This window comes from Falco cherrug, chromosome Z (assembly GCF_023634085.1).
Source record: "Falco cherrug isolate bFalChe1 chromosome Z, bFalChe1.pri, whole genome shotgun sequence".
In the NCBI taxonomy this organism is placed as follows: domain Eukaryota; kingdom Metazoa; phylum Chordata; class Aves; order Falconiformes; family Falconidae; genus Falco; species Falco cherrug.
The window spans coordinates 19660802-19687411 of record NC_073720.1 but is presented as its reverse complement, the minus strand read 5'-3'; the positions used below and the strand labels follow the sequence as shown (position 1 = coordinate 19687411).

The following is a 26610-nucleotide window of genomic DNA, read 5'->3' as shown; positions in this document are numbered from 1 at the left end:
TTTTGCCTCTGAAATTTTGACTGGATTTTTTCTTGCTGTTGAACTGACTTCTTTCCACCCACCCAGTACTGTTAATGTCCGCATCTTGAAGACTGGAGACCTTGTTAGAGTGTCTGGCAAGATGGCTTAAATATTTACGGTGTCTGTCTGGATGCTTGGAAAGCCTTTGTCTATACACAGGCGGGAGCTGCTGGAGGTAATCTGGTCCAGTCTTCAGTTTAAAACAGAGGGAATCAAGCTTTGACAGAGCCCTGTGCATTCTGGTTCATTCAGGATCTCTGGAGGTAGATCTCATAGCCTCTTGGGAAAATCTATTCCTTCAGTCTTTGCCTCATTTGACCCCCTGCCTCATTAGCATTGCTTCTTAAAGATACCTGAACAGCCTCATCATGGCATCGCCTACCTTCTTAAGCAAGACTGTATGCAAGCCATCCGGTCTCACGGACTTGCAAGTGCACCTTTAATCATGGTTAGATCTGACTTGACTAGATACCACCTCACTCGTCTAAGCTTTACTGCTAGGCATGAATATCAGGGAGGCTTAACAGATCTTAGAGAAGGTATCGAGTACCTTACTCTGTTCAGCGGTGGGCCTGTGTTATCCTTGTCTTGCTGCTGACCTACCAGTGGAACACCTTCACATTACCCTTTGTATCCCACACTAGCTTTGGCCTTGGCCACCTTAATTCCTTCTCTGCATGCTTGGGTGATACTTCAGTGCCTGTCCTTGGTAGGCAGTCCACTTCTGCCTCATGATATTTTGTATCTAAACTCAATCAGACCTTGCTCACTGAATGAAGGTGGCCTCTTGTTCCTTCTGCTTTTTTTTTTCCTACAAGGGGATGAAAAGTCTGTGCTCTGAGGAGGTTGTCTCTGAAACCCCGCTATCTCGTGGTTGCCACAACCATGGCTGTTGATGACATGTCAAATTAGTTCATCTTTGCTCCTGAGTAACAAATGAGCGGAGAGCAGTTATCTGTTGTGCCTGCCCAACAGTAGCATCAAAGAAAGCTGTTGAATGGTGTGCACCCTGCCGCGTTGCCCTTCTGGCAGATTTTAAGGCCACTGAATTTCTCTAGGAGAAGCCTTTCTAGATATGAGATGTCAGAGTTCCTATGACTCCAGTCTTTAGAAATTTCAATCTGTGTGTGTCAGTGTTCGAGATACATCAGAACCCACTAATAAGACTGGGTATCTTGGGGTTGTGTTCCCCACCTCCCCTGCCCTCCCTTTCGTGTACAACCATTACTTACTAAGCATGAAAGGAGGACTTGGCAATTCTGCAGCTTTGGGCAAGATTTGAACCCTGGCATCCAAACATCTAAGTTAGCTTCCTTCTTGCTGAGCTTCTCTAATGACTTTGCATTTCCTTTTTATGTGTCTCCAGCTGTACCGTATGGTGAGTTAAAAGGAAAAGGGTCAGCATATGGTTTAATTCCTTGAACCCGTCAGTTCACTAACTTTTACTCTGGAGTTTATTTATTGGGCTGGCATTTAAGGTACAGATTTGGAGGCATTTCAGTCTTCCTGTCTCTTAAAAACATCTATCATTGAGGTATTGTTGGCTTGTTTCTGTTTTTCTATTGAGGCATAGATATGAGAGCTTTTGTCTTGTTCATGTATAAGATCTGTGCCAAACTGGATTTCATAAATGCCAGATGTGTCCCTTTGTGATGGAATTTTATTGTCCTTTTGCATTGCAGCAGAAAAACCTGGATTGAATTTCAGATCTGGGTAATTGCTAGGTCCAGCTCTTGCTTTTTTTTTTGTTTGGTTTCTTTTTTAAATTAAAAAAATTAAGTCTTCATGAATGCAATTCAAAACTTTTTTCATATTTTTGAAGGTGAAATACTGCTACTAGTTCCAATTCAGTGTTTTACAAGGAAACAGTTCAGGTTTGGGCTCCTGAAAGTGGAGCAAATAGTATTCATTAAAGTTAAAAAATGCACATAGCAAACATCTCATCCTCAGGTTTTTTCATACTTAAAATGGAGAAAATAAAGGTATTGCACACATGTAGTGGTGTTCTATAATCTTCAGGTAAACAAAGCAACTTTTTTATTCTAGGGATGTAAAGTTCTTGGTTATCACGCTACTGCCTTGAGACATGGAACAGTTACAAATGAGAAGGCATAAGCATAACATGTTCTTCCTTGATTAGCACACTGCAAAGGTGTGAGTAGAAAGTTGGGGTTCAGGTATTTTCCAGAGGAGGATGTGGCACTGTAAGTCTAAACAGTCTTTTGACAGATTAGCCCTTTAAGCAACCATTTCAGCTATGATACAGGTTTCTAACTAACCATTAAGAGTGTGTATGTGTTATGCATGTGCATACATACTATGTCTTGCATAGCCTCAATTTCTGAGCAGATAGAAGGTGGTGCAGGTAATCTGTAAATGAGTACTGACAGTGGATGCACTTGAAGTGGTTGCTGCAGTTCTCTTCTGTAGTTCATAAGGAATAATTGCTGTTAAAACTTCCTGTAGCTGAAGCTTGAATCATATTGTAAATCAGTTCTGCAGATGGCATGCTTTTATTTTTCAGAGCTTTTAAATCAAATTAGAACAAAACAATTTTTTAGTAATTGTTCTCAAAATCCATGTTCTTCCTTAATAGGACAGTTGAATATAAAGGAGGAACAGAGTAGTGGTTTGGGTATTCAGAGGATGAACTTAATGCCAGCAGCTGGGCTGCTAATGCCCTCCTCATGTAGTCATGCTGAATTTGGTTACAGTATGCAGCACAGTTTGGTTATTTATTCTATTGCTTTTACACTAGTTAAGCTAATCTCCATCAGCACACATTCTTGTACAGTGTAAATATTTTATTTTCTTGTTAGTCCTGGGAGTGTGTTGAAAGGCTCTCTACTTGCTCCAGGTTTGCTGAGTTTACTACAGATTTTTGTTGGATGCAGCATTTATTGTGTTCTAGCTGAGCAGTGTAGGTTTGTCATGGTAATGCAATCACTGACAAGATTTTGTTAGGCACCCCATTTTTTAAGTTTTTTTTAATGAGTGTGGATGTTGGGGTGGACCTGAAAGCTCAGTTCTGGGTTTGGAGGAACACTGAAAACGTTGTGATTAGGGAGATCCAAGAAGCTGCCCTCCCTGGTTTATTCATCAGCTCACTAAGTACATATACAAAAGTGAAACCTTTGAACTTGAAGTGGTAAATACTAAGCCATGATGTACAGGTCTAGCTACTTTGGAGGCACTCTGTGCTGTCTGAAGTCTGTAAAGCTCCAAAGCAGGTTTGTGGAGCTAGCAGTGATGTGTTATGCATGTGAAACACTTCCTCTGAAGTAGAGTTTAACTTTGGGTCGTTGAAGTTACCTAATTCCAGTCTTGTCACCTTGTTTTGTTTGTAGTAACAGATAACATAGCTGTTAAGGTTCGTCATTATAATTGCATTACTAACATCATATTACAACTCTGATGTCTAAAGCAAAAAACAGTTCCCTACTTCAGTTGATGTATTGCTCCCATGCTGACTGCACTCAAAACAAGCTGTGTGTAGCCTGCCATGGCAAACTCAAAAGGTAATCTTCAAAGTCTTTAGGAAATTGGGCCTGACTTTTTTGACCTTGATAATTTATTTCAGCGCGATTGCCAAGGTGGTTCCCTTTACCAATCATTTGCTAGGAATTCTATTTCAGCTTTGTTTAGAGCTCTTTTGCTGGTTGTACTCATTCATGCATGCCGGTAAGTGCAGTTAAATCACTCGGAGTAGTTCCCAGTAGCTCAGCACCCGTTCCAGACCACTGATATGGGGCTAACCTGCATTACTTTGTTTTGAAGTTCAGCCAAACTTTTGAAGCTCTTACACTGTCTGTTCTATGTTCACCTTCAAAACTAACTGTTCAAGAACAAAACCCAACACAACCAAACTTCATACATTACCTCCATTTTAACAAATACTTCCTTTTCCCCTGTTTCATTAGATACTGGACGTTTGCTTCAAGTTAACTCATCTGTATGCAACAAATGTAATTGTTCTTGTCTTTCCCTCTTCTGCTCTCTCTCCTGCCTGCGCACCTCCCCCCCATTACTTATATGATGTATTATTTTGCATTAAAATAACTTAGCTTGTATGAAATGTTTCAGTATTTTGTTTTGAAATATCTTGAAGCTTTGTCAAAAATCAAACTGCACTTAGTCATTCAGGCATAACTAAATGGATTACTTCTGGCAGTTTCTAACAGCACCATGAATCAGAAATGTCTCCATAACCTGCTGCAGACTTACTAACATGTTTTCTATGGACATAATGGCATGTTGCTTATAGCATTCTGATTATTTCTGTTACAGAGCTTTTAACCTGTGAAGTGCTCTGTAGTACTGAAATTTATATGCTCAGGAGTTTTCATCAGAGGCTTATATAGCAGTTACCACTTCTGAAAAGGTTTTTGCAAAATAATCTTGAGCTTGGATTCCAAAGCAGTTTAGAAGGATGAATAGAAGGTCACATGTGTACTGTTATTCAGATGGTGCAGCTTTTTCCTTAAACACTGCTTCTGTCTGTCATTAGTTATTGAAGATGTAACATGGCTGACTTGGGAACACTTCCAGTCCTAATGAAATTATGTAAGAGTCTTTAAATATTTAAACTTTAGAAGCTTGTGAGCTACAACAGACAGTGACAGGGCTATACTTGATCTAGAAGCAAAAAGAGCTGCCTTTGCACAGAAATTAACTGGCAGTAGGGAGAATCAAATCTGAAAGGTGAGCATGCCCTAACCAATTGAGATGCAGTTCTGCAGTCTGCACCATGTCTCTGACCTTAAATCTCCTTTGCCCTAATGTGAATTGGCCCTTCTCAGTGGTGATGCATAGCATTCGTTTTAGTAACTGAAAATAAAACTCTTCACCCCCTTTAATGGTTTTCAGAAAAAGCTGTGCTTGCAGTCTGTTTGGTGTTGCAATAGCTTATCATGCATAAGTTCATTAGAAATCAAAATTTGTAACTTGTTTGGCACACCCTGAAAATTACTTGGAAGCTAGCTATGGATAATCAAGCAGATAAATATCTTCTCATTCTTGGCTGAATTTCACTGATTTGCAAATCTTATGTCCAAGTTAATAGGAGGGAGAAGTCTCTTAAGATAGACACTTTGGACACGTGTGTAACTGTATTGCTTGAAGAGTTCCATAGGAACTGAAATCCCTTTAATGCTCATGGTTCTCCTGCTGCCTCCCTTCCCTTTTCCCTTTCAATGATTACAAAAATCTGTTGGGGGAAGGGTTCTGCACACTTGGTAAGTGCTTCATGCCCAAAGCGATTTCCTAAAGAGGGAACAACAATCAAATCCCTGATTTAAGAGATTATTTTTTCCTCATTCCCTTTTTGTAAAATGATAACACTCCTGTGAGTCATAACAGTATTATGTAGATAGCTTGGGCAAACATGGGTAATGGAACAGAAGCGTGTAATCTGATGCATGTGAGAGCAAACTGTTAGTCTAGAAATGTTTGTTTGAGCCCCCTTTGCTGCTGTCCTCATTTTTACTCTTTTCCTGAAAGGGGATTGCTAGGAAAGAGGTAAGCGAAGTCCTGAGGTTGGTTGGTTTTTTTCCCCTATTGGAGAAGGCCAACTAGAAATGTAGTGGAAAGTTAAACTTCCCTTTTGTGTGCTGAGTTAAGTTCTCTTTTGCCAGTTCTTGACTTTTTCACTCAATTTGCTCTGTAGTGTTTTGCAGTGTGCATGTGGAATGCCATTGCAGCTTGCCAGTTGGTTGGACTTCATAATATCCAGAGCTCAGAACATACATGTTTGTGTGTGGTATGAATGACAGGAGCTGGTAACTGCTTGCTCCCTACTGGAATATTTCAAAGTTCAAGATGGAGGTTGACAGCTGCTCATTTGAAAATGAAAGAGAGTATAGGGGGATGAGTTTTTTCCTTACTGGTTATCTTACAGAGGAGTTTATTCCTCTAGTAGCTGCTGGTACAAACTTCTGCTGATAGATGCAGAATATCTAGCTAATTAGTCGGTGCCCAAATTAGATTATTCCATTGGTGTGTAATAACTGTGTAGATAGCATGTAAATTTCATTTAAACAATCTTGGATGTATTGGGGGAAGGGTGGGGGGGAAATGAACCCAACCAACAAATTATGCCAGCAGTTTTTAACAATATTCAAAATGCGGTCAACCTAACTAAGCCTGAGTAAAACCACTTCGTATGGATCCTGAGCTCAGGAAAAAAGGTTACTATATACCTGTTTCTTGCACTGTCTGCAGGGCTTGTTTCAGAGGAGTGGTGGTGGGGGAAGGTGATTGGGTAACAGAAAAAGACTGCTTATTTCTTCCTAGAACCTGCTAGATCTGTGTTATGTCTGTAGGACAAGCAGGGAGCTTTCATTTGTGTAAAACAAGCATGAGGTAAGATAGCCTATAATGGGAAAAATGTGTAAGTGTCTGCAGAACGGGCATGGTCTTGTGCATAGTGTCAGCGTTGGCAACTTTTTCTCACTCTCTGCCACTACTTAAAAGTAGAGCGGAGCGGATCTACCCCTCACCCCAAACATGATCAGAGAATTGTGCCAGACACTTACTATTAGTCTCATGTCAATGCACCTGCCAATAAAACTGTCCAGATGAGGATTACTGAATTGCAAAAGGCTCTGCGGCTTTTTCCTTTCTGTAAGCGTAAGGCTTTGTACTTAAGTGTGGGTTTAACAACTGGCAGAGAAGGGAGAAATTTGGAATGCTGCCTTTTTGAAAATTATTTTGAGTAATTGCTGTTATTGTTAGAGCAACTTTTGTGCACTTAGTTAAACATTTCTTTGAAATTAAGCACTTCTGTGAGTGTTGCAGGGTTCTTAAACCTTCTAGCCCCCACTGATCCTTGACATTTGTCTAGCACTTGAAGAGATTTGGGTGCTGTGAAAGCATGTTGAGTGCTAAATGCAGAGAAAATTGACTTTAAAGAATATAGTGCTTCAGTTTAAGCATAGGACTAGCACTTCATTAAACTGTGCCCTCATGGCACTGAAATTCTAGGAATATTTCCGTGACAAGCATGTGTATCTCTTAACACAGATGTCCTGAGCTGCAGCTCTGTCTGGCACTTGTTCCCCTCCAGATCAATGGAATGGGTAACAAATGTTAGTGGGAGCTTTGAGTCAGACTTGGAGAATCTGGAGAACATGAGGATAGAAAGGACTTGCTGGCTAATCCAGTGGGTGGTTTTTGGGCTTTGATGTGGGAGTGTGCATTGTGTTTTGCTGGGCCTCCTGTTTTTCTCTGAGCAATCATTTTATAATTCCGTAGTGGGGAATTATTCCCTTATCATTGTGGGGAAGATTCCCTTATCATTCAGCCTCTGCCAGGTTTATTGTGGCACCAGAAAATGTACTATCTTCTGGTTTGTCCTTTACCATCATTTCTAACACTTTAATTTAATGCTCCATTGTGCCATATGTGTATTTAGCTATTTCCTAGCGTTGCCTTTCACTAGGGTTATTTGTTTCCTTGTCAGCCTCCTGCACTTGGCTTAAATGTTTCTGCACATTTGGGTGTCCTTACAAATACATTTTATGAACACAAGATACTAAGCTTGTTTACTGAGCTCCAGTGTGCAGCAATTCACTTATGAAACAATGTACTTTACAAAATACCGCCAAGCAGAACTTCCTGCTTTTGTAAGTGATGCTATAAGACAAGTGGTCCTTTTATTTGCTTGGTGTGTTATGTTCCATATTTATACTAACTGAAGAAACCGATACGATATACCTTCTCTCAGTTGGGCTCTGCTTCATAGGCTGAGGTGCCTTTGTGCATGGAAAGGAACAGAACAGAATGAAACGGTTGTCAGTGCCTAGTCCTGCAAAGCAATCTCTTAGACTTGCTTATCTGGGATTAGAAATCCTGGCTAAAAGTACTGAGTAGTTCAGTTTAATTATTTCTTGTAGGTATTGTTTGTACTTGAATTATTTTTCCAGGTAATCTGTAAAAATGTAGATTTACAGTAACAAACTGTAGTGATTAATTGTAATCAGTCTTATGGCAACTTCTTTAAGAAAGTGTAGCTAGCCTCTTTGTCTTTATCATAAACTATATGAAATCTGTGCCAAAACTTAATTTTAGGAAAGATAAGCACACTTTAAATTACCTTGTTATAAGACCTTCTTGATGTCCAGCAGTACCGCACACATTAGAAACTGACAGTATACTTTAGACCTCAACTGAGACCTGAAACTAGTTTTATTGCTACTTAAGGCATTCTTCTAACTTGATAGTAACATATAGCCCAGGTGGAAATAATTAAAGCTTATGCTCTTTCCTGTTAAAATGAAGCCTTGTTCCTCACATGAGAAGTGATCAGTGAGGTAGGTATTGATGGAGTAAAAGGCATGGACCTCTGCAAAGCTGTTTTCATGTCACTGTGGCATTTTGGAAAGAATAAAAAAAAAAAAGACTTTACACTCACCAACTCTATTTCATGGCTCTGCAGTTCCACTGGATACTGTTCTAATACTCATTTGAAAAAGTGTCCCGAGATCTAATGTGTGAACTCCTAATGGCATAATTTAGTTTTTCCTTCATTACTGAAAGGTAAGGGTTTTGAGTTGTCTGTATCATTTTACTTATAAATGTATTTTCTTCTAATACTTATGCTTTCTTGAAACTGGTAAATACTGGTTGGGTTTTTAATTAAAAAGATACTTAGTTCTCAAATGCTGGCTGATGACCAGTACGATCACAAAGAAGCCTGAGCTGTGCAGCACTTGGCTGGTTGGATAGACAGGACGTTCTCCTGCCTTTGGGAAGACATTGTTTGTGTGCTGAGGAATTGTTGGGAAACTTTTTCCATTGTCAAACTTCGTGTTCAAAAGGGCTTCAAGATAATTTTATTTTCTTTATTTTTAAATTTCTGTTCTTAAAGACGTCTAGAGACAGCAGTATTGCCAAAGAAACTTCACTGGGATTGCACAATGTGCAAGTTGGATCAATACTTTGTCCCAGTTGTATTTCTGGCAATAATTCCTGTGCAAAACACAGCATTTCCAGTCGTATACAGCATACTTATCTATGCTTGGTAAGAATGCATTTGAATTTTGTAATCTTCCACTTGGAACAAGGCATTCTTAATGTTGCATTCGGCTAATAGATTCCTAAGTCCAAGAATACCAGTAGTCAGCACCACCTTTAAAATGGTATAGGAATTCCAAAATAAACTTAGAATTGTATTGATTCCTTCTCTTACATTAGCATTCTGAAGTCTTCCAGTTGGCAACAGGTTGCCTTCAGGAATTGTAGGAGTTTTCTTATGGACAACAGGAATTGCCCTGAAGTCAGTGGATAAAAGCACAGGAGCCAGGATTTCAGTGTTCTGTATCTTCTGTAGAACAGCATGCTTTGCTTTCTTGGCTGAGATGACTTGTCTGAAAGACAGAGCTCTTCAAAATGTTTTTTCTATTGACTTTCATAGCAGACTCCTACCCAGAGACCTCAACTGATGAGGAATTAAGTACTGAAGTGAAGAAGGGATGTCTGGTTGAAATGTAGTCTTAATTAAGGTGCTTGAAGTTTGAACATCTGAAGATAACACATTGTCAATACAGATTTTCTATAGAAGAACGGAATTGAAAAATCTGTGGGATGTGTGTGAATGTATATGCATGTATATATATTCACACACATACAAAAGTCATCTTACTCTTTTTTTTTTCTTTCTTCCTCTTTCTTCAGCCCCCCCCCCCCCCCCGATTCCTTATTTCTGTCTCTGAAACTGAAAGCTGTTGGCAGTACTTTGAATGTACTTTATAAACCAAGGCCTCGGGTTCTCTACCTGGCTGAGGCACCAAAATAGGGACCTGCTAGGTATGGAGTGCAGTCTGGGGAGCTATGGAACTTACAGTTTTAAGTACAGGTTTTTTTTCTTCTTTGCCTAAGACTGAATTAGAAATGTCTTCCCATTTTGCTTTCTTTTGACCAAGAGGTGAGTGGGCTTTTTTTTTTACAGCTGTGATACTCTGCTCCTCACAGAAACCGCTGTGCAGGGGAGGACCTTGCTAAAGGCACCCTGGGCTGTCAGCACAGCATCAGCTGTTGAGTCCCTTCGCTCTGGACCTGCTATGTAGAAGAAGCCTTTAAGAGTTGAAGGCAGTGTTGATACCCTCTAAATGAGAGTGCCAAGTAGGAACCTATTTCTGTGAATGTTAGATGAGGTGTAATCTTCTCCAGTTGGCTGGTTAGCGAGCTGCCTTCCTGCTGTTCCCCCTGCCCCTCAAAGATAGTGGTCCGTGTGACTATCAGTACATTTAACAGAGGTATACAGGTATACATGGTATAAACATCTAGATACGGGTTTGTAACTCTGCCTCTTGATGGTGACCAAGTGCAACTGATTTGGGGTGATTAATGTGTCATTTGTTCCCATGCACATACTGTGACTATCAGATAAGCGATTTTTAAAACTGATGTTCAGTATTCTGGTTTTTTATCAAGAAGGTGAAACAAATGCACTGCTTTAAAGGATACTTGAATCTAGCTTTGAGGATGTGTTCACTTGCTGTTCAAACTTGAGCCAAAGGGCTAGTAGTTACTACCTGATGTGGAGATCAGCATAATGCTGGAATAGGATAGCTGCTGAGAAGTGAAGCCTGTGCTGTTTGTCAAAACCTATTGCTGGATATTTGTGATGACTGTTGTGCCTAGATAGCCTCCTTGAAGAAAAAGAATGGAGATGTTTGCATTTTACCAGTTTCCTTGTGTGAGATAAATCAGCATCACTGTACACTGAGTGCTGCAAAAGAAAAGTAATGGGTATTCTGCTCTCTTCTCTTCCAGACTATCATTTTACTCTGGCCATTCTTCGTTCTCAATGTACTGCATGCTCTTCCTAGCAGTAAGTATGCTCTTCCCATCTAAATGGCAACAAAAAGTCTGTTAGTTAACTAGTACAAAATTTGACATATTTCCTTGGCCACTTTGTATAACGAATACTATTTTTGTAGGATGCTTCTCTGAGATAAATGAAGATCTCTAAGTAGGAGTTAATAGGGAGCAACACTGATACTGGGACAAGAAGTAGAACTGTTCAGTATGCTTAAAAACACTTAATATGGTAGCTGACTTGTGTGTCATGTCTAAAATGACTCTGGTGAACCGTGGGTTTGGAATAACATGCTGCTACTTATATTTGGTTATATTGGAAGTACTGTAAGCCATATAAAAATATATATAATAAGATGTCTGACAATGAAACATGTAAAGCCTACTTAAACCCAAAAAAATTAAACTCTGATCAAAAGTAGGTGGGCCCATAAGCACAAAACAGCAGATCAACTTGAATTTCAAGTCTTTTAATTTCTTCCTAACTTGTTGGGGCAAGGAAGCAGATTGAGGGAAGCAAGGAGACGTCTGTCTGTGGAAGTAAATACTAATTATAAGATCAATCAACTAATGTTTCAATTGGAGCATAATATATTTCAGTTCAAATTGTTCCAAGACAGCTCGGGCAAATTTTCTTCATTCCTACAATAACCTTTGTAACACTGAAACATTGATCTGGTTGTTCTCCCTCTGCCAGTTTGTAACATAGAAGGTATTAAACAACTCTGTACATTTGTTAATGTAGTTGTAAAACTAAGCTCTAATCCTGGATATAAATTGCTAACATAATACATACGTACCAGGATCTTCACAGAGCTCAGATTCAACTTGCGTTCTCATTTTGATTGCATTTCTAATTTATTTTGCTCTGTCTCTTGGCAATAGTATAGCATCCACAGTGAGCAGACGGATTATACAAACTAAACTGAAAAACCCTCCAACCACATACAGAATGGAGTGGCTTTTCAGTATCGTGTGTCTCATTTCAAAATAAAGCTTTTTCTGAAGCCTGGTGTTAAGTTTGGATCCATTATTGCAGTTTGTTTATGGCTAAACCTCTTTAGTTCCTCCTCCCTCTCTTATCTGTCTCTCTGATGTAAATACTAATATTATGTCCTGGTTTTGACTAGAATATAGTGCCAACTTCAGCCTTTTTTTTTCTTAAATAGTGTCTTTACTTGCTCACTGTGACTGGCAGTCTCCAAAATACATAGATCCACTTTTCATGTGATTTCAAAAATGAAACCACCATTTCCATAGTACAGTGGAGCAAATACTGCTGTATAGCAACCTAATACTGATTTGTTCCTTTGGGTTCAGCCAAACCTTCTCTGAGCATGGTTTTGTTGAGCTATGTGAGAATGTTTTAACTGCCATCTCTTGGAAGCACCGACTTAGCCAGATTTCTTTATATCTCTAGGTGTGTAGCAATGTGTATGGTTTATAATCTATACTGACTGGATTACAGTCATTTGGCAGGGCTCTGAATCTGTCTGAACTTTTACCTCTGTCATGTATACGTGTATGGAGAGCTCTGCTTGATGCTGCCTGGGGAAATGGTGGTGGTCAGGGGAACTTGCCAGCTGGTACAGACTGGGAGAAGGGAGTTGCTATTTTCAAACCTTGCATCTGTTAATTAAAACCTGTGTGTGCCCTGGCTGCCTGTCCTGTCCTCCCCCCAACCCCCACCCCTGCTTGCTGTGATACTGAGACCACCTTTAGCAGAATACAATATAATAGATGTGCTGAACAGTTTGGATTTCAGACCTTGTTTAACCTACTAGGAAAAAATGCAGCCTTTGGCAAGAAAGTCAAGAATTCTGTCTTGAAGACAGCATTATTCAACCCACATGAAGCTACTTTCTTTAGTTGCCTGTGGCTTCTTTTATTTTTATTAATTTATTTAGTCTATGCAAAGGAGCTTGTGTGGAGAGTTCTTGGACAGGCAGCTATGAACCTTACCTCTCCTGGGGCTTTGTGTATGTGAGCTTCACCCTTAGCAGCTTGTGCTTGTAGGAGAACTGGGACAGTGGAAGCCAAATCCATCTTCTGTGTGCCGCTTTGAAATGCTGTAAATCCAGAGCTTGTGTCAGTCCTGGTTCAGCAATGAAGTAAAATTTGCTGTGGCTCAGCAGGCTGCTTGAGACACATGTTCTTGTCTCATATTTGTGTCATATTGACACGGATTCCTGTAGAAACTGAGACAACATGGCTTCACTTTGCTCACTTAAACCAGAGGGTATGAATGTCTTTAACAAATTCTAATGTTTAACACCAAGTGTTTTATTGGAGATCAGTTTGTTATTCAGTAAACTTGTCAAGGAGCAGCTTAGAACCCTTACTGGAGGAGGCGGCTTTCTTCATCTATTCCTGCACCCTAATTTCTTGTCTCGTCTCTGGCTGAGCTGTTGCCCAGTACAAACAAGTAAGAGGCTTTGTGGAGATTAGACTTCTACTTTCTTCTGCCCTGTAATAAGATTATTCATCCAGAAACTGCTGGGAGACCTTCACAGGGACACCTGAAGAAGGTTAATGGCTCCTGTGCAGGATGTTTTTGCCTTGCTGGTTAACACAGCATTGCTGCATACCAACCTTCGCAATGAAAGTGGTCCTTTTATTGAAAAGAAACAAACAAACCAAAACCAAAAAGCACTAAAACCAAAACAGACTGCTGCAGGAAAGTGAGGAAAAACTGCTTTCTAACCCTCCCCCTTGCCCACATGGCAAGGCAGAGTGCTGCCACTGGCTAAACCAAACCTGCAGCACTTGATAAGCTGTTTAACTGAACTCTGGTGCTGACTTTATCTGCTCTTTGCAGACTTACTCCAGCTGTGGACTGAGTCATAAAACAGACAGAATTGTTAATGTGTGGTATTAACTCATAAGCAGTATTAATTATAACCAGGTACTAGTGTGCTGGCTTCTGGAGGAACTGGAGGACTCTGCCATGCATACATACTGCAGAAAGCACAGTCTTAAATGTTATTTGCTGAAAACATGTACTGCCAGGAGAAGCCATGATTCTGTAGAGCACAAGTCTTAGGAGGAGCAACTGAGGGAACTAGGATTGTTTAGCCTGGAGGAGGCTCAGGGAGGACCTTACTGCTCTCTACAGCTACCTGACAGGAGGCTGTAGCGAGGTGGGTGTTGGACTCTTCTCCCAAGTAACCAGTGACAGGACAGGATGAAACCTCAAGTTTCAAGCCTCAAGTTGCACCAGGGGAGTGTTAGACTGGGCATTAGGAAACATTCCTTTCAATGAAAGGGTGGTCAAGCACTGGGACAGGCTGCCCAGAGAGGTGGTGGAGTCACCATCCCTGGAGATTTTTTAAAGACAGTGTAGATGTGGTACTTAGGGGCATGGTTTACTGTTGGACTTGGCAGTGTTAGGTTAATAGTTGGACTCTGTTAAGGGTCTTTTGCAACCTAAATAATTTATGATTGAGTCTCCAATTCTGTAAAGCTTATACATTTAAAAAAATGTGGAAATACTTTGGGGGAGTCGAAGGGTAAATGACCTCTGCCACAGATGGCGCAAACACTGCAACTGGGAAATGGGAGATGCAAGAGTATAGCTTAAATAAAGCCTCCTTGCAAAATACAAGGCAAAGTAGTGAAATTTTCTGCAGCTTCAGCTCCTCAAAGGAGAATTTCTGAATTATAGGCAAGTTAAATTGCAGCTTTCTTCTGTTCTGTGCTTTTGCACATGATGGATTAAAAATTAATGTGAAGTGGTTCATCGGCATCTTCAAATTTTTTAGTTGCTTTAAAACTTTGACTTGAGGAATTCCTTAAGTCTGAGTGGGAACTGTGTATCAGTCCTTGCTGCATGACTTCACAGGTATTGGCAGAAGAAGACTAATTTTGAAGTTAATCCTGTGCTGCGTGTCCCAGCTTATAGTGAGGGTGGTACATGGAAACACCTGACAGCTGAGGCTTTATGTTTAATGTGTAAAGTAGTTGACAAAAACTTATGGGTGTGGCTGTATGGGTGGGCTTTTTTTTCAAAAGTTCAGCTCTTCAGGATGTTGTGGCTTTAATGCCTTCGTATTTTGGAGGCTTCATTACTGTGGAAGCAGGGATTTTGTATTTCCATTTTCTTGCTTCAGGAGCTATATACATATTTCTGAAGGAAGGATAGAAGTTGAAAAGCTTAAAGTTACAAATGGAAATTGTGTAACTTGAATTTAAAAGAGCTGAAGAAACATGAAAGAATATGATGCCATGTGAACTGTTCAAAATGAATAGTCTAAGCAAGCACATATCTGGGAATTTGAAGCATTTCTCCCTAGTTTGCCTTTTGGTTTGTGCAACAGCATTGGAGAGCAGGACTTTTTAACTTCAGGAAAGGAAATAGCTGGTATGTAATTTGGGCTCATGTCTTTCTAGGGGGATACGAATAGCCTGTGTTCCTCAGCATTTACAGTTAATACTGTCTTTCTTAAGTTTCCTGCAGGAGCAGTGTTCACTTTCCATGTGTGTGGCAGTCAAGCTTTTAAAAGTTATTTAAACAAAGGGAGTGAAAAAGAAAAAAGTCTGCTTGCAGACTGTCAGGCCAGGACATTGTGGTGGAGAATGTATTTTGAGATTCATTTGGCAGAGCTAGGTGGGTTGGTTTGGGTCCAGACAGAGCTGTTATCTCTGGGATGCTTTTGCCAACAACTTCATGTGGAAATGAGAGGGAGTTTGAGCTGCAGCACTACATGGGAACCCAGTGACCTAATAACACGTGCTGGATCCCAAATTGTCTCTGTCAATTCCTTCCCTCTGCTGCTCCTTTCCTTTCATAGTTAAAGAGCTGGCACAATCTCTCATGTGTCAACACAGCCGTTTTATCTTGGCTTGGAGAATGGGAGGGCAGGCGTAGCTACCTTTGCTAGCAATGTCTGTGCGACCAAACTAGTGCCCTTCCCCTAGAGGGGGGTGCTGCACTTAATCATAAGGGTTTGTTTCAGCTTTTTTTTTAAAAAAAATTAATGTCTGAAAGCTATTGTAAATTAAAATGCTAAATGCATGCTGTATTCAGTGGCAAGACTGACCCCACTGCAGCTGTTGCAGCAGGCAGAAATGAGCGTGGCCCTGAGGATTGGGTTGCTGTCATGGAGTAAATCTTGGCTGTAGCTGGCCCAGGCACCTCCCTGCCTGCACCCAACCCGGGATGAAGAACAGGGCTGCAGAGACCCAGCCAAGCTGCCGTGCTATTCTGGGGGTGGCAACGTGTTTGTGTTGCTTAGACTTGGGATGAAATGGGGTGATGCATCCTTGCACAATGTAACTTGAGTAGCTCTCCAGCTTTCCCAAAGTTCATGAGGTAATAACACCTTGTGTGTTCAAGGACGTAGGGAATTATGTGACAATGTGAGGGTGACTGATATTTTGGTGACCTGGGCTGACAACCTTCTTTTGCAGAGATCATAGGTCAGACACAAGTGAAAGTGGGTTTTAAGCTGCTTTTTGTACTTCGCTCTTGAAGTCTCTTTAGTTGTTTATGTTGGGATTGGAGGTTGAGTGAAACTACCCAAGTAAGAGCCTGGGAGCCATTAACACAGTATTTTAGGTGTGTCTGTTTGCATGGCAGTATTTATTTTCTGTAGCTCTAGTCAGTATCATTTAGGAATGGTTAGGTGGGCAGAACACTCTAAGGAAAGCTGAGGACTACCTAGTCTTCAAAACCTAATGAAAAGATGTTTGTTACAGATCAATGTTTCATTTGGCTGTAGCTCTGAGTAGTACCAAGCATCTCACTTGAAGCAGAGATGAAAAAATAAAGGGTAACTGGTCATGCTGTGAGGCTCAGGCATGGAGATGCTTGTGCTTTTACTTTTATATGCTCCTAGTATTCTTAATACTGGTGTTTAGACTTTGCAATAGTAAGTGAGCAAAGCAAAAAGATTTCTCATAGTTTGCTTGGGGGTTACAGCTGTCAGTAGTGATGAGATTATTGTGAATTGGCTTGTGTAGGACTGAGCTGAGAGCAATACCTTGCAGTGCTTACATTCTTGTAGCTAAGGTTTCTATAGCTGGATAGACAACAGAAATATATTTAAAGTAGCAGCAATGCATTTAGATCTCTTCTCATCAGAAAAGAGCCAAGTGTTAGCATTTGCAGTGGAGTAACATGTTACTGTTTGTCCTGCTGTATGCCAAAATGATGTCAATAAACAATTATTTCTGCAATATACAGCTAAGTTGAAGCTGGAGAATTAAAAAACCCGAAAGCATTACTTGCCCAGTGGGAAATGTCTGTACAGAGTAGATTGATTGTACTTCTGATATTGAATTGAGAGTTGAGCTGTTCCTTCTAACCAACAGGACTTTTCCCCAATGCACAGGAGGCAGCTTTTGCACATCAATTGCCTTGTGGCAGCAGCATGCAGCTATCTAAGAGGCCAGACTATACATATTCTGCCTTTTCTCCCGAGTCTGGTCATTTTTTTCCACTTAATACAGCTTGCATTGGAGCTGGCACAGGGGAGTCAGCAGGAATAATTGGTTAACAGTATAAGGGATAGACCATTCCTCTGAACAGCAGCCTGGATATACCTCCATCCTGAAGTAACTGCAAACCTTCAGCCATAAGGGGAAAAATTAATTCTGAAATGTTATTTTCCTTTGTTTTCTGCCCAATCAAAATGCAACTGACAAATAGATAACATTGCAGATATACCAAGAAAGGTTTTGTTAGGAAAAGATTTCATTAAAAAGGCAGAATAAGCTTTTGATATTTTGGGTTCTTCTAAGAACCAAAGCTCATGAGTGACTACTGAATTTTGCTACATCTCTGGAGTGCTCTTGTAATAGTTTTCTGCTTGGAAGTGAGCCTGTTGTGTTTAAAATCGCATGGGCAAGACATTATCCATATTAACATCAAACTCCATGTGAAACAAACTGCATGTTGATTTCTAGTTTGCAGGCAGTGTCTTGTTGGTTGATGTGTAAGAGTTCTGTGCTTATTCATAGATACAGTGCTTACAGATATGGAACAAGCTGTTGCATTTCTATGTAATATTTGCATAAACGCAAGATTGTATATGACTGGTTATTTCTCAGCACATCTTGTGGTTCTTGGCCATTGTTTTGTGCTCAGCAGTGCGATTTTGTTGTGGTTTTTTTTTTTTTTAAAAAAAAAAACTCCTTCCTGGATTTCTTACATTTACCTTGAATTCCAGAGCTTGTGCTAGCTGATACATGTTTAACAACTTTTGTTCAAACTAGCTTTTATACAAAGGAATCTCTAAGGCTTCCTAGAACATGCAGAAAGGGAAGAGCTATTCTGCAAACCCTCCCAGAAGAAGTAGAAATCTTGGAAGATCTCTGAAGGACTTTTTTCTCCTGTTGCCTAGTCTGAGCAGGGCAGAGGTGTCTTGTTCTGTACTGCTGGATTGTTGAGCAGGACTGGAACGGGGAGATGGCAGATCATCCCATCTGTCTAAAATTCATTTTCTGTTGTATCATAATACTGTGCAAGAATTCAGGGTGTCTCTACTCTTTGATTATCTTGGAGGGTATTGTTTGAATAACTGCTCATATCAAAGATACTCAGGTGCACACTGTGTCTTGTAGCAGTGTGTAGCACTGTGGTTACTGGAGGTCCCCTCTCCTCACCGAAAGACAATGATACTCATTTACTGATGGAGGGTGGATAGTTACGTCGGTGCTGTGTGCATCTATTCATCTTCCTCATGGAAGACTTCACAATCTTAGGATTGCGGGGGATTGTGTCTGGTAAGGATGACCTTGGAATACCCATAGGATAGGAAAATTCCATTTCTACAAATGTGGCTGGATTCTCAGCCTTTGTCCCTAACGCTAGGTCTCCTGGAGAATTTTGCCTCATCTTCTATCATACTAGTTACTCTGAGGCTGCTTTTTCTGAATACTTTCAAGCACTGGTGCTTCCTGTGTTTCTCTGCTTCCTTCCACCCCTGCCTCATTAACAAAACCACCAAAACACAGTACCTCCACATCCCCTCCCTCCACCACAGAAATCCCAAAGCCAACCACGTACATGTGTACACACACTTGAGGTGGCTGATACATTCCTGTTTCAGAGGTTCTTGGTTTGGGATGAATCCTTATGGTGGATTTCCACAGAGCTCATTACTGTTTGTGGCTCCTGGGGGTCTTTTTGGGCCAGCGGACTTGTGTCGAAGTATGAGCTTTTCTAACTGTAGTCAATACTGGATCCAAATACTAATTATAACTTTAGTAGGATCTTGTGCCTCTTACGAGCAAGACAGTAATGCCATAGGGATTTTCTTAATGCTCGGGCAGATGCCATGAAACCCAAGTTAGACATGACTGATGGTAAATGTTAAGTAAAATGCCATTTACTTGCGCTCTCTCTCAAAACTTGTATAGACTGCTGTGGTCTCCTAAGGTAGAGCTGATTTTGTAAGAAAACAGAATTTCTGCACCTTTTGTTTCTCCTCCAGACTCTTACTACTTAGACAAACTGAGAAGCGTTTGCAGTTCCCCGTGTCATGGGGGAGCACTCTCCACGAAAACCTGTGCGATGCTGTGGGTGTATTAGGATTGAGAAGACAAAAACAAGAGGGAAAATAGGTACATTTCCAAAAGAAAAAGTGTGCTTCTGTTCCTTGGGACAGAACAGGACACCTGTAGGAAATGCACTTACTAGGGCCTTTTGGTATCGGGAAACACAAAATTCTATTGAAGAAAATAAATTTTCAAACTGACAGAACAAATCAATTGGTGCAAGTAAAACTTATACCAGAACTATCTTCTTTTTGACTTCCATTCTTGAAGGAGGACTAAAAGTGCAGGAGGATTTCCCATACTTCAACAGGTAAAACATTTTGTGATTTTTGGAGGAAATCCAGGAAGATATTGAAGAAAATATGCCAGAGGAGTTTTAAGTATTGAAACTAAGTATCTGAAATATGGCCTTGGTTTGTGGAGTCAGCAGGTTTTGGTAAACTTTGTGCCCTTAAGGTGGGGATGTGAGATGTTCGCAAGAAAGGAAATTTTCTTGTGAAGTTGCATGGTTACACCTCCAAAAGTCCATCTAGGAAATAATGTCGCTGTACTTTAAAATTAGGTAGGCAGGCGTATGTGTGTGTATACTAATACTGCTTTTGTGGAAGAGCAAATACTTGAAAGCTATGCTAGAAACATTATGAGCAGGAAATAATTTTCCAGTTGCAGAGACCCTTCCATTCATGTCTGTGGCTTCTTGCAAGAAGCCACAAAATGGCTGTGAGTTTCTCTTCATTCCTGTGTTTATTTTTAGAAATAAAGTACTAGACCATAGATTAAGAAGAAATTTTTGTTCAGGATGTGTGTGGTGTAGAGAACATATTTTCATTACAGACATTAGCTAGGAAGGGAAAAAAGCTGAGAGATTATTTAATCCCATTACAATAAAGCTTCATAGAAACTCATCTGTGCACTTTAAAAAGAAAGAACATAAACATGAGAAACAGCAGGATGGAGGAGTGAAAAGAAATACATCGTAGCTGAATGATATTACTGATGATGCATCAGACAGATGCTCAGAAACAGGATAGCAGGGAAGCTAGCATGGTCAAATAGCTGTCACTCCTAGGGGAGTGCATTGCTACCAGAACAGCTCCAGCTGCTCCTACTCTGCTCATCGGCTCATAAATGTATTTCCTAGCAACAAGTGAAATGCTGGTAAGGGGCATGACACCAGTATTAACCAGATGATGTTTCCTGAAGTTCCTGCTGCTTCTGTAGACTTCAAGTTATACTTGTAAAGCATATTCCTTTCTTTGCTTTGAAGTCAGCTGTAAATGAAACAAATCCCTGCCCGACTCCCTACCCAGGGCCCGAGGCATGAGGCATGCTGTGCATACTGGGAGGGGTGCTCTCTAAATAGTCTGAAGTAGTCTTGTGTTAGTCAACAGGGTCAGAACAGTACTAAGTGTTAATGCAGTGTAATGCCAGGACATTTCTATAATGTGCATATCATGCTATATAAGGACTCACACTATTGGCCATACTTCTAGTATCAACGTTGGGTTTATATTCAGTGGAATTATATGGCAAAAGCTCCTTATTCTCTTTGGCTGCTCTGTGGGGTCCCACTGGCCTGTTTCAGCCAAACATGTTGCTGTTGTCTAAGAGTGAGTCATGGGTAGTCATAGGAGTCTTTGCAGGGGAGCCTGACTGCCTGAGCCTATGAAAAGCAGTGTCATTTTGAAGTTCCCTGCTTAAAAATAACATAGAATTTGCTATTGCAGCAGCTGGTTAATAAGCAATTACTGTCAGTGGAACATCATCAAACCCTGAAAAAAACAATTGTAACCAGAACAGCTGCTACTTCTGAAATTAAATACAGCAGTGATCAGTCACACTAATGCTTACTTGTGGTATGATTTCTTACCCTTCTCACACGTAGTTCTACAATAATACAAATCCTTCTGGTAGAAGGTGCAAGAAGGGCTTTGGGTATTTCCTGCGCAGCTACTGGAGTAGGTGGTGGTATGAAGAAGCAGCTGTAATTGAAGCCTGTAGCCAACTGCATGTGTTCTGCAGGTGATAAAGCAGCTTCAGATCTTTTTTTAAGACTGGCAATTACTCTTAGTATAGAAATGAAGTCTTCACATAGATGCTAAATCCAAGTTTCTTGTTTGTTGCTTTGTCAAGCAGAAAGAAAATCTGAATACATGCTGTGTAAGGCAGATTCAAAGACTGTTTTACTGGTCATTTAGTGTTGTGGGTTGTACCTTTCCAAGCTTGCTTTTTGTGTGTCTTGCCTCACTTTCTTCCTCTGTTCAGAAGTAAACCTGGTTTCCCACTTAATACACTTTTTTGCCAATGACCAGAAATGCTTACACAGGAAAAAAAATACAACAAGGTGTTTTTAGCTGCCTTAAGAGTTTAGTGGGAATACAGAAAGAGGTGAGAACAGTCAGCATGGAATTGTTACACAGCTCTTAGGCTGCCAGCGTGTGCTCCTTGGACCCACCTCTGCTCCATTTGGCACTCTGGTAGCGTTCGGGTCTGCTGTTGGTAAATCCAGAAGTAGTACATAAGACTGTTAAAAAATTACCTGTTACACAGTTCTTTTAACAAAAGTTGTTTTAAGTGGCTAAGCAGTATTTTCACTACTGGTGAAATTAAGGTCCCCAGAAGTATGCAGTGCCCACCACTTGAGGGGGGAAATTATTTTCCACTTCAGGCTTAGCTGTAGCTTCTTCAGAATCTGGTTTCACCCTGACCTCGCTATTAAAGAAAACCGGTTATGGATAGGGTTGATCTTTTTGATGCTCCATTTATAGCTGAGAAGTCAGCATGCCAAAATTATGATGCAAGTTCTCAAAGAGAAACCAACAAACCATTCCCCAAATGTTTAACTTTGGGAAGTAGCACCTTTGCACATACAGTGCATGCTCTATGCCTGTATTTACATTGTAAATGTAATGCTTCTAAAAGGTAGCCATGGCTTTTGAAGTCTGCAGTGGAGGGATTTACCAGAAGTTGTGTGCTGTCTTAGTGCCTGAAGCCTGTGTTTTAGTTAGCTTCTACTGTTCCACAAGACTCACAATTAAGATTCTGTACTCAAGCTGAAGTTCCTAGATGGTACTGAAAAGACACGCTTGGAAGTTAAATTTAACATTTCAACTGTATTGTTGTTCTCCATAAACACGGTAACTATGGTGCCTTTTTTGGTGACAGGATCAAGTTCCAGAATAAGTTCAATGATGTTTACACGGTGGATTTGGAGAAGCTCCTCTTAGAGCTGAAATAAGAGGTCTCTGTCCTAGACAGACCAGAGGAGACAAAAGGAGGGTCTCAGATTAGAGGGAAAGTAACAGAGTTAAATACTGTGAATTTGAGAGAATGACAAAAGCATAGATACACACAACATAAATAGAGCTGAGGGGAGAGAAAAAGTACGTGAAGTGCAAATCCCATACCCATTTGCTTACCAGAGCAGTAACATGGTTAACGTGCAGCTCAAAAGGACTAGGAACAGATGGAGCTCAGTGAAATACAGCAGCGACAACTGAGGAATGTGACCCTAGACGTTATTGATCATATCAGGTTCATTCTGACACTTCGCTACAGATGGAATATTATGCTAAAAGCTGATAATACTAAAGGTGACTGGAATTGAGATAGTATATATAAACTTTACTAAAAATGTTAATGGTCTTCCCGCTCAGAGCAAGGGTGGAGCTCCCTGCATTTGGAAGACTATAAATTTGGATGGTCGTCAGCTTTTTTAAATACAAGTCTTACCTATAGTTAATACAAGAGCGCAATACTAGTTAGACTTCCACTAGATTCTTTTGAATCCCTGAGTGGCTCTCATTACCAGTACCTTTATAATAAAAATTCTCATTTGTCACAACAAAGTGTCTATATGATGATATGTAGTTTTATATAAGAAGATAAAGACCCAACACTTGACTATCAAACTCCATCATAGTATACTTGTGAGAGATAGCACTGGGAACATTTGTGGATGTTATCGTGTTTTCACATGAATTTCAACTTTATTTATTGCATTTTATAAAATTTTCTTTTTGTTTTAGCTTTACCTTCAGGCTAGAATGAAAGGAGACTGGGCAAGACTTGTACGTCCTACTATACAATTTGGTCTTATTGCTGCATCTATCTATGTGGGTCTGTCACGTGTTTCTGATTACAAGCATCACTGGAGTGATGTTTTAACAGGACTCATTCAGGGAGCAGTGGTAGCTGTGCTCATTGTAAGTAATTGCTTCCTTACCCCTGGGGGGTGGAGGGGTATGTGTCTGTGCCTGTGAGTCTGTGTGTGTGTCTGGGATCGCTGCTTTTTTATAAACAGCACCTTAGAATTGCAGGATTTCTTCAGAGGAAAGCAGACTTGTCTCTAATGCTTCAAAAATTCCTGGAGAGGGGAAACAACTCCTTGAACCGAGTGTAGCAATAGTACTTTGTGGAGTGAGGCAGACTCTGGCCAACGATGAGATAAAGGGCTGTTTTAGCTGTGAAGTAGTATGAAATTGTTCCTGCTCAAAAGCTTGTAAAACTACTGAGATGGAAATAGTCAACTGCAAAACTATGTGGGCCTTTATATAGCCATACCTTTTGCTTCCAGCCAAATTCTACATCTCAAGTACAGCAGCAAAGGAGAACAAACTGTATGAGGTAAGCAGGGCAAAACAAAAACCCCAAAAGGCCTTTAAGGATAAGGACAGCATGAAAGTGTCTGCCAGCTTCTACAGCCTGTTTTTTCAGTCTGATGGGAAACTAAAACTGTTCATTATTTCTCGTGTGCATTTTGAGTGCTAAAAAGCTGTTCACAACAACTAGCATGTGAAGCTTAGCTGCACTGATGAGTGAAAAGCTATCCCAAGGAGCAGAGAATCAGCTAAACTGAAAGCTGCCAGCCTTGTTGACACAGTGTTGTGCTGGCTGTCATTAGGGTGCCACAGATGATTCAGCCCTGGGAAGGGACTGACCAGAGAGACTGACTTTAGAGACATGAGCTAATTTAGGTCCTACTGAAGAAATCAGTTACCAAGAACTGAGGCTCACTGGGAAGAGCCACCTCCAAGAAAAACACTTTCTCTGCTGAAAGTCAGAAGGGTACAGTTCATTTTCAAGACAAAGCTTTGTTTATTTGTTGCGATCAATAATCAGAACAAATCCTGGAGCAACTCTGGGAAAGCCTAAATGCTGCGTTAGCTGTTAACTAAATGGCTGCATGTTGATTAAAACATAGTACTACCCCTTGTTTTTTTAAAATCTCATTTTCTAAGAGGACTGCCAGGTATGAGAAACATCAGGGACTGGAGAGCTGAGGGCACTTTTGGGGAAACAAGTTTAGTGAAGGATGCTGGATGACTGAGAGGATATCTTAGAGGTGCTTTGCAATGTAAGGAGTAGAAGGTGACATTACAGTGAACAGAGTTGAAAGGTGAGGAAATAATTTTTGAAAATAAAACCCACTAAACAAAACCCTTAATCTGAAGGAACTGAAGAGTCCCCCTCCAGAAACAAAGTGGAGGTAAGAGCACGCTGGGGCAGTAACTGCAAAAGGAGCACTAAATTGAAAAACTCAATCTAGTATGTAGCTAAGGCAGCATGTCAGGTCATCAGCTAGCCCTTGGCATGAAAGGTGGTTTCTTCTGCTGCCCTAAACTGTTCTGCAGGTCTGAGGTTTGCTGTGGGAGGGGAAAAGGTGATGTAGGAAGGGATCATGAGAAAAGGCTTCTCATTTATTGTACTTCAGGCAGCATTGTACCTAGCATGTCTACTAGTATGACCGAAGTGGGCAGTGCGATGACAGCAAGCTGCAGAATTGGATCGAAGCACTTGTCTCATTTGTCTCCTAGTTGGTAGCTGTGAAGCAATTGCGTTGGTATGTTCAAAGGAATTCAGGAAAGGATAATGTAGGTAGAATTGGCCTTACAGATGCTGGAGATGTAGGTGAGATGCATGTATTGGGAAGGGAGCTGCTCTGAATCTTGCCAAGGAGAGAAATCCAAGCTTGGTTTTACCAGCTTTTAAAGAAATGGAAGTGAGAGTGATACTCCAGAGAACAGTTCCTCAGCTAAAGCACAAGGTCTCCTGTCCTAAATAAGTAACAGAATAAATATAACCATACATGCAGTGTGGGCTCTCAGCCAGCATATCTTGCTCCTTCATTTACAGTGGTACAAACCGTGGCTTTTGTAATGAAGCAGTGCCTGAGAAGGCAGTTAGAGCAGTTAACACAGTAACAGTGATGAAGTGGTCAATGGGAGGGGGGTAACAGCTGGAGAAAAAGCTGCTGAAAGAACAGGGAACACTGAATTTTATACGAGACTTCCTAGCAATTTTCTTATTTTTAATGTACTTGAACTTCTTTATTAGTTTTGATCATGGAATTTACCTTCTGCAAAAGCATTTACCCACTGTTTCAAAGACTTACAAGTGCAGAGGCTTACCACTGATCTCTTCACTTAGGTTGTATACGTGTCTGACTTCTTCAAAGTAAGAGGATGTACATTTCAACCAAAAGAAGATTCCCATACAACCCTACATGAGACTCCAACAAATGGAAATCACTTTGGCAGCAATCATCAACCATGAAGAATGACCCCCACCTCACCTGTCTTGCCCTCTGAAAGGAAAACAATTTCACAAGTCTATGTAATATAAGTAAATGCCTTTAAGGGACTGCTGCTACTCTTGAATGCTCACTTTACCTGTATATAGTAACATCTACCACATTTATTGTATATCTAAACTTTAAGTTTCTGTTGGTTCAAGCTCTTGCTTAAACAAAAAAAGCTACCCAAACTGTAAATTTTTATTGGAAATGTGGTAACAGTTATATTACATACACTGCTGTTTGTACATGCCTTGTTGAAGCAACTGTGGTTTTAAATACACACTATTAAAAGAAATCACTTGACACGGAAGTAGCATGTGAAGCTGATCAACTTATTCCATAATGTGCATCTAGTACTGTTCTTGGAAAATACCTTCTGTTACAGGTAAAGGCTTGCAGCAAACACAATATCTCTCTTGATTTTTGTAATTCCTATTAAAAAAGGAAAAGTGTATTAATATCCAGCAGTTGTAGCTGACACAATCATTATTTTAAGTGTAGTTACAGGCAGGTAATGCTCTGCAGTAGAGACAGTGTTACAAGTCTTAAACAGAAGTAATTTTACATCCATTTTCAGTTATAAACTTGGGTTAAACTGTCACCAGAATGATACTTCTTCAGTCAAACTTTATAACAGATCTTGCCTGGAAAGAGAGCAGTGATGCTGTATTACCAAATAATTGACTCATGCCCTG

General features: G+C 40.4%; 2 protein-coding genes across 3 annotated transcripts in view; one reads left to right on the top strand and one right to left on the bottom strand.

Annotated features, from left to right (window-relative positions):
* PLPP1 (phospholipid phosphatase 1) overlaps window positions 1-26225 on the top strand; it is a 67936-nt gene extending 41711 nt beyond the window's left edge. For both annotated transcript variants that reach the window (XM_055699666.1, XM_055699667.1), the window contains exons 4-6: window positions 10795-10852; window positions 23367-23543; window positions 25768-26225. In XM_055699666.1, coding sequence (XP_055555641.1) covers window positions 10795-10852; window positions 23367-23543; window positions 25768-25893 — 361 coding nt within the window. In that variant the 3' untranslated portion in view covers window positions 25894-26225. The remainder of the gene's footprint in view (window positions 1-10794; window positions 10853-23366; window positions 23544-25767) is intronic.
* MTREX (Mtr4 exosome RNA helicase) overlaps window positions 26096-26610 on the bottom strand; it is a 49409-nt gene continuing 48894 nt past the window's right edge. The window contains exon 27 of the mRNA XM_005438675.4: window positions 26096-26347. Within this exon, the coding sequence (XP_005438732.1) occupies window positions 26295-26347 (53 nt within the window). The 3' untranslated portion in view covers window positions 26096-26294. The remainder of the gene's footprint in view (window positions 26348-26610) is intronic.